The 5,347-nt window shown below is 38.6% G+C and overlaps 1 protein-coding gene across 1 annotated transcript; it reads left to right on the top strand.

The window, feature by feature from the left end:
- The first annotated feature begins 353 nt into the window (after positions 1–353).
- On the top strand, positions 354–5,347 carry LOC126820908 (mannan endo-1,4-beta-mannosidase). The gene is made up of 7 exons (XM_050549083.2): positions 354–390; positions 1,026–1,087; positions 1,987–2,211; positions 3,077–3,494; positions 3,654–3,807; positions 4,766–4,834; positions 5,075–5,347. The coding sequence occupies exons 2-7, from the start codon at positions 1,042–1,044 to the stop codon at positions 5,309–5,311; spliced, it is 1,149 nt and encodes a 382-aa protein (XP_050405040.1). The 5' UTR covers positions 354–390; positions 1,026–1,041; the 3' UTR covers positions 5,312–5,347.

Consider the following 5,347-nt stretch of genomic DNA (forward strand, 5'->3'; position numbering starts at 1 on the left):
TACGTTGTTGTAGTATGATGTTTTTAACATATTATTCATTCCGAAAGATATAATTCTAGCTGTTTCGTCCTGGCATTGTGCTGGATACATGTTTGAGACCGAAGACTTTCAGGATTCCCTTCCCCTACTCCGCTGTCGAACTTCAAAGTGTTTGGATCCAATTGTTTAATGTTCACGCAGATTATCAAAGCATTAATAAACCGCTGATTTCAAATCTGATAAAAAAAAATACCAAATACACTTGGTATATAATTATGTAAATATACCATCTGTTGTTCTATTCTTTATATCTATCTCTTATCTTCTTAAGGTTGATCATTTAGTTTCATTTCCAGTGTTTAAGTTAACGTACATTATATCGTAGCATACCGTGCATTCAACAAACTTTATGTAGGTGAATTCTCTAATAAACGTGTCTGGATTTCTGGTGAAACACAGTTCGGTGATCTACAACGTTTCTTCCATACAGCCAGTTTTATTTTTAATTAGATTGTGGTGTTCATTTGTGTTGTAAAATGTGCTCACAGTTTACTTTTCTCAAGTTATTTTGCTTGTACGAGAAGTTGACCCAGCCAATATCTATCTTGGAAATTGCACTAACGTCTACAGAAATGAAATGGGGATTAACGGGCTAATGAAGACGGGCATACGGTATGTGTGCTATGGGGGAATTTTTGCCCGGGCAGCGGCACTATCGCCTACTCTTATATCGAATTCCAACTGCCAAGGGATCTTTTACGTGCATTTCAATGTATACACGGGACCTCGGTTTTTCGTTTCATGAACTTTCTCGGCCAATGCAGGGATCGAACACCAGACCTCCAGGCCACCTAGCCACCGTGGCTCCTTACGTCTACAGAGTTGGGGTATTATTTAAGCAATGTCACGGAAAATTGTTGATCCGATTTATAAGTGATAAAGTCCAAAGTAAATTCCAAATAGAACTGTTGGTAATCCTAGATAATATTACAATAGTTATAACAGTATTGTCCGTAATGTCGTATTATGTTGATATTATATTTCAGTGAGTGCTAGACGACGATGTTGATTTGGTGGGTTGCTGTACTGACCGCGGTCTGTACCATTGGTAAGGCTATTATTTATTATACATGTATAATGAGAGTTGAGAGATATTTATATCTAATGAAATGACGACGGATTGGACAGGTATGGGTTTGCTTACTTTTCGTACGAATGTGAAGGTTTACAGGATCTTTTAGGTGCACAAAATAGCCAGACCAACAAAATTTATAATTCCAGCGATATTAATGATTTATAATCAATATGTTACGCCGTGAATTAGCCACGGTACTTTTGAAACATACGGAGGATGGCCGTGTCTGTTTTTAACACAGGGGTTTAATGGTCGAATGGTTAGTGCCTGCGCGTTGCATCATAAGGTCTGTCATTGAGTCAATTGGCGTGATTTCGATTCGCCGGTTGTACGTGACAAGGAGTAGGGTCGCCAGTCCAACATCGTGGGTTTTCTCCGGGTCCTCCGGTTTCCTCCCATTGCTAAAGACCCCTACCCGCAAGCGAATATTCAAATAAAATTGAACCATATGTTAGTCTCGAAATGTCCTAGTTTGTGTCGAGTGGACATTAAACCCTATTTCTCTCTCTTTATGTTTTTAACACGTATGTGGTGTAAAATTAGATACAACAATAGCCTTATTGGATCAGATTAATTGTCGAGCACTTATTGTCATATAGCCCTGAACATTAGTTCACCCAAGGGATCAAGGATAAATACTGTTGGGTGTGAGTCGTGCACAGACCTCCAAGTGTTACTAGGTTCCGCTATGTTGTACTATATTTATTAGCCATTTAAACTCCTTCAGTTAGAAATGGTATCAGGTGGTCTGAAAAAAAGTAATCACATTTTCATGTCATAGATTCAGTAAATTTAGGTTTGTCGCAAGCTCAAGTGACTTTCTAGTAAGGTTTCAATTTGTTTTATATGAAATTTGCATTATATAAATTTAGTGGAGAGCGGTAGGCTGATGGTGATGAAAGCTAATTCAGGAGGAATGCAAATGGCCAGTAATCATAGTCATTTTATGAAAGATGGTAAAATGGTATTTTTATCGGGAGTAAACCTAGCTTGGATTCACTACGCCTATGATTTTGGTAATGGCCAGTTTAAAAACTCAAGGGCTGACATGGAACGATATATGAAAGAACTCCATGAAGCTGGTGGAAATTCGATGAGTAGGTACTTATTATACAGATTCTGGTAATAAACTATCTCAGAATCGATACACGGAAACCCCTTTGAAATTTGAATTGTCTAAACAAGCTTTACCCAACATCATACAAACGATGGATACTTCAGTACTAGTAGATGTTTAGTCCAGTAACTGTTCCCCAAGCGCTACCCATGCTGGTGTTGTTTTTTGGCTGCTACGCTCATCGAAAAAAGTCTAGGTTCCGCAGATTCATGTAGGATCGGCATGCAAATCTGGCATGATTGTTTCTTGGATAATTGTGCATCGGTTTCGATTTTGAATTTTGGATATGACTTCAAAATTTTAAGATGGCTACGATGATGCCATAGTCAGTTCCTGTTCCACAGAACGATGGTACTTGCTTATTACAATTTTTACAGAACAAGTAACAAACGATTTGGAGACACCCGTTTAATTGTATTCAATGGTTTGAAAGTAGTATGCGAATTTCGTTAATAATTAAAGGACAATATTGGTGCCAGTCATTATCACATATGTGATAGAACTGGTTAAACACGTTCCAAATATTATTTTATCACAGAGATCATTGCTACGATAGATGCGTAATCAATGCTTCAACAATCGGAAGTGACGAACGCAAAAGGAAAACACGAGTTATCCCTCTATATAACTCCACGTATCTGTTGTCACCCGTCACTTCAGTCAGTTATATAGAGGGATAATTCGTGTTTTCCTTTTCCGTTCGTCACTTCCGATTGTCGAAGCATTGATTACGCATCTATCATAGCAATAATCTCTGTGATAAAATAATATTTGAAACGTGTTAACCAGTTCTATCACATATGTGATAATGACTGGCACCAATATTGTCCTTTAACATTTTGTAGGAGTGTGGATATTTATGCAGGGTGAAAGTTCCCCGGATTTTACTACTGATGGCCACGTCAGAGCTCTCGATCATCAAGGAACCTATATCAGTGATTTCAAAGAAATGGTGGCATTAGCGAAAAAATACAATATACTGCTTTTTCCTTGTCTATGGAATGGTGCTGTGGTTAGTCAAAGTCTTCACAAAATGACAGGCGTTATCAGAGATGACCTTAAACGGCAGAGTTTTATCGACAACGCTTTAATACCTTTAGTTAAAGCAGTGAAAGGAGATCCTACTATAGGAGGTTGGGACTTGATGAACGAACCCGAAGGGTTGGTCAACACTGCGTATCGTAATGCGGAGCCTTGCTTCAGTTCTTTGTCAGATGGAGGCGGATGGGCGGCAAAGATGTTCACCTATAGAGAATTTCTAAAGTAAGAAATAATCTAATATGTATACAATGTTCTTATTTAAAACATACCCGCACGTCAGTGGTATTTGCGACAAGCACCGAACATACTAATTAGGGCCTGCTCATATGGTGCATATATTTCAGCAACATAAATGAATAATATTTCCCTGCATTAATTTAGGTTTTTCAACTGGATGGCAGCAGCTATAAAGTCTGTAGATTCTGGTGCATTAGTAACTGTCGGTGCTAATAATGCCTATGTTGCCACTGATGAGTTTGGAAGAACCAATTTTTACAAAGATGAGTGTCTTATCAAGGCCGGTGGAAAGAAGACGGTAATATATCAGCTGATTTCTCATAAAACTTTTTTTACGTTTTGAATTACCTTCGTTTAACATATTCCATGTGAAATCATGTCCCTCACTATGTCAAAGTATCACGTCCCAGTTTGTTAAACCTTTCGGGCAATGTGGGAACCCCACGGTATTTCGCTTATTTGCAAGCCCGGTCCTCGATCCAGCCTGTGCCCTGTCTCCCCCCTCCCCACCCCAGTAATTTAAAAAAATAAAAAAAATATTTGTTTTATTTTTCGGTAATTAATCATACATTTCCACTTAGTGATAGACTTGCATGTTGTAGAGTCTGAATGATTTCTTGCCAAACCCATCTTGCTGTAAACCTACTATTAACAATCATACATGAACCACATTTACGATCCTCAACGTTTTGGGGTCTAGGTTCAACGCGGCTTGAATTTTATTCTCTTTGATGCACTAACTCCATTTGTTTCACACTTTCCTTTCCGGTTATATAAGCTAGTGATTGGGCGACAGGCGGTATCTGTTCACCTCTATTTATCTCGTCGATGGGTGCCTGAAATACGATCAGATTGCATTTCCAGCAGTCCATTTGTGATTTTCCACTCCAGTCTGATAAACTGGTCAGCTCTATTTATCTTGACGAAGGGTGCCTGAAATACTGCAGTCTAGTTTTCAAAATTTTCTGATGGAGGCTGCCTGTCCCCAGTTGCAGCTCGCGCCTTCGTCTCCACTGACTCGAGGTTCCCTATTGTTAGTTATGCAGGACGAAGGGTCTGACAATGTAAGTGTCTAGTCGGTCGGATGGCACCGAACCGTCACCCCGCACGTAAAACATCCCCTGACAGCTAGAATTCAATTGCCGTCCGCACACAATTTCCTGCATAGCCCACTGCATATATACTAATACCCCCACTTCCATCAACGGATACATTTGAAGCATTTATCAATATGAAAATATTTTTTTATGTTATAGGGTACGTTGGACTTTTACACTATGCATACTTATGCTTGGTCTGGTTGGAGCGATCTATCTCCATTTAAGGTAGGTAATACTATCTTGACCCTTTAAGTGCAATCGATAAGCGATATGTAATGAATACATTAAATTAATTTATTGTTATTGTGAACGCGATATAACACTACTGTAAATTGTTTAAATTTTGTACTGGTTATTGTATTTAGTCAATGACTAGCTAATTGTATGCCAACTAATTAATATGCAAAGCTATGTTCGTCGTTCCTTTCCGGATGTAAATGTAGAACGTCATCTTTATGATTTCAGCATTCTGTTGGCGATTACAAGTTAGATAAACCTCTAATTGTAGCTGAATTTAGCACCAAGAAAAGTAACGGGATGACAGCACCACAATTATACCGTTATGTATATGATCATGGTTATAATGGTGCTTGGACGTGGGCTGCCACTGATAATAGCGCTGGTACCCCCTGGGAGGATGAGAAAAAGGGTGTTGCAGAGATACGAAATGAAAAAGACCCTTTAGTTGCTTTTACAATTTAGATTTAAAAAAATAATATACCGCATGCCATGTTTTTA

Source organism: Patella vulgata, chromosome 5 (genome assembly GCF_932274485.2).
Source record: "Patella vulgata chromosome 5, xgPatVulg1.2, whole genome shotgun sequence".
NCBI lineage: Eukaryota > Metazoa > Mollusca > Gastropoda > Patellidae > Patella > Patella vulgata.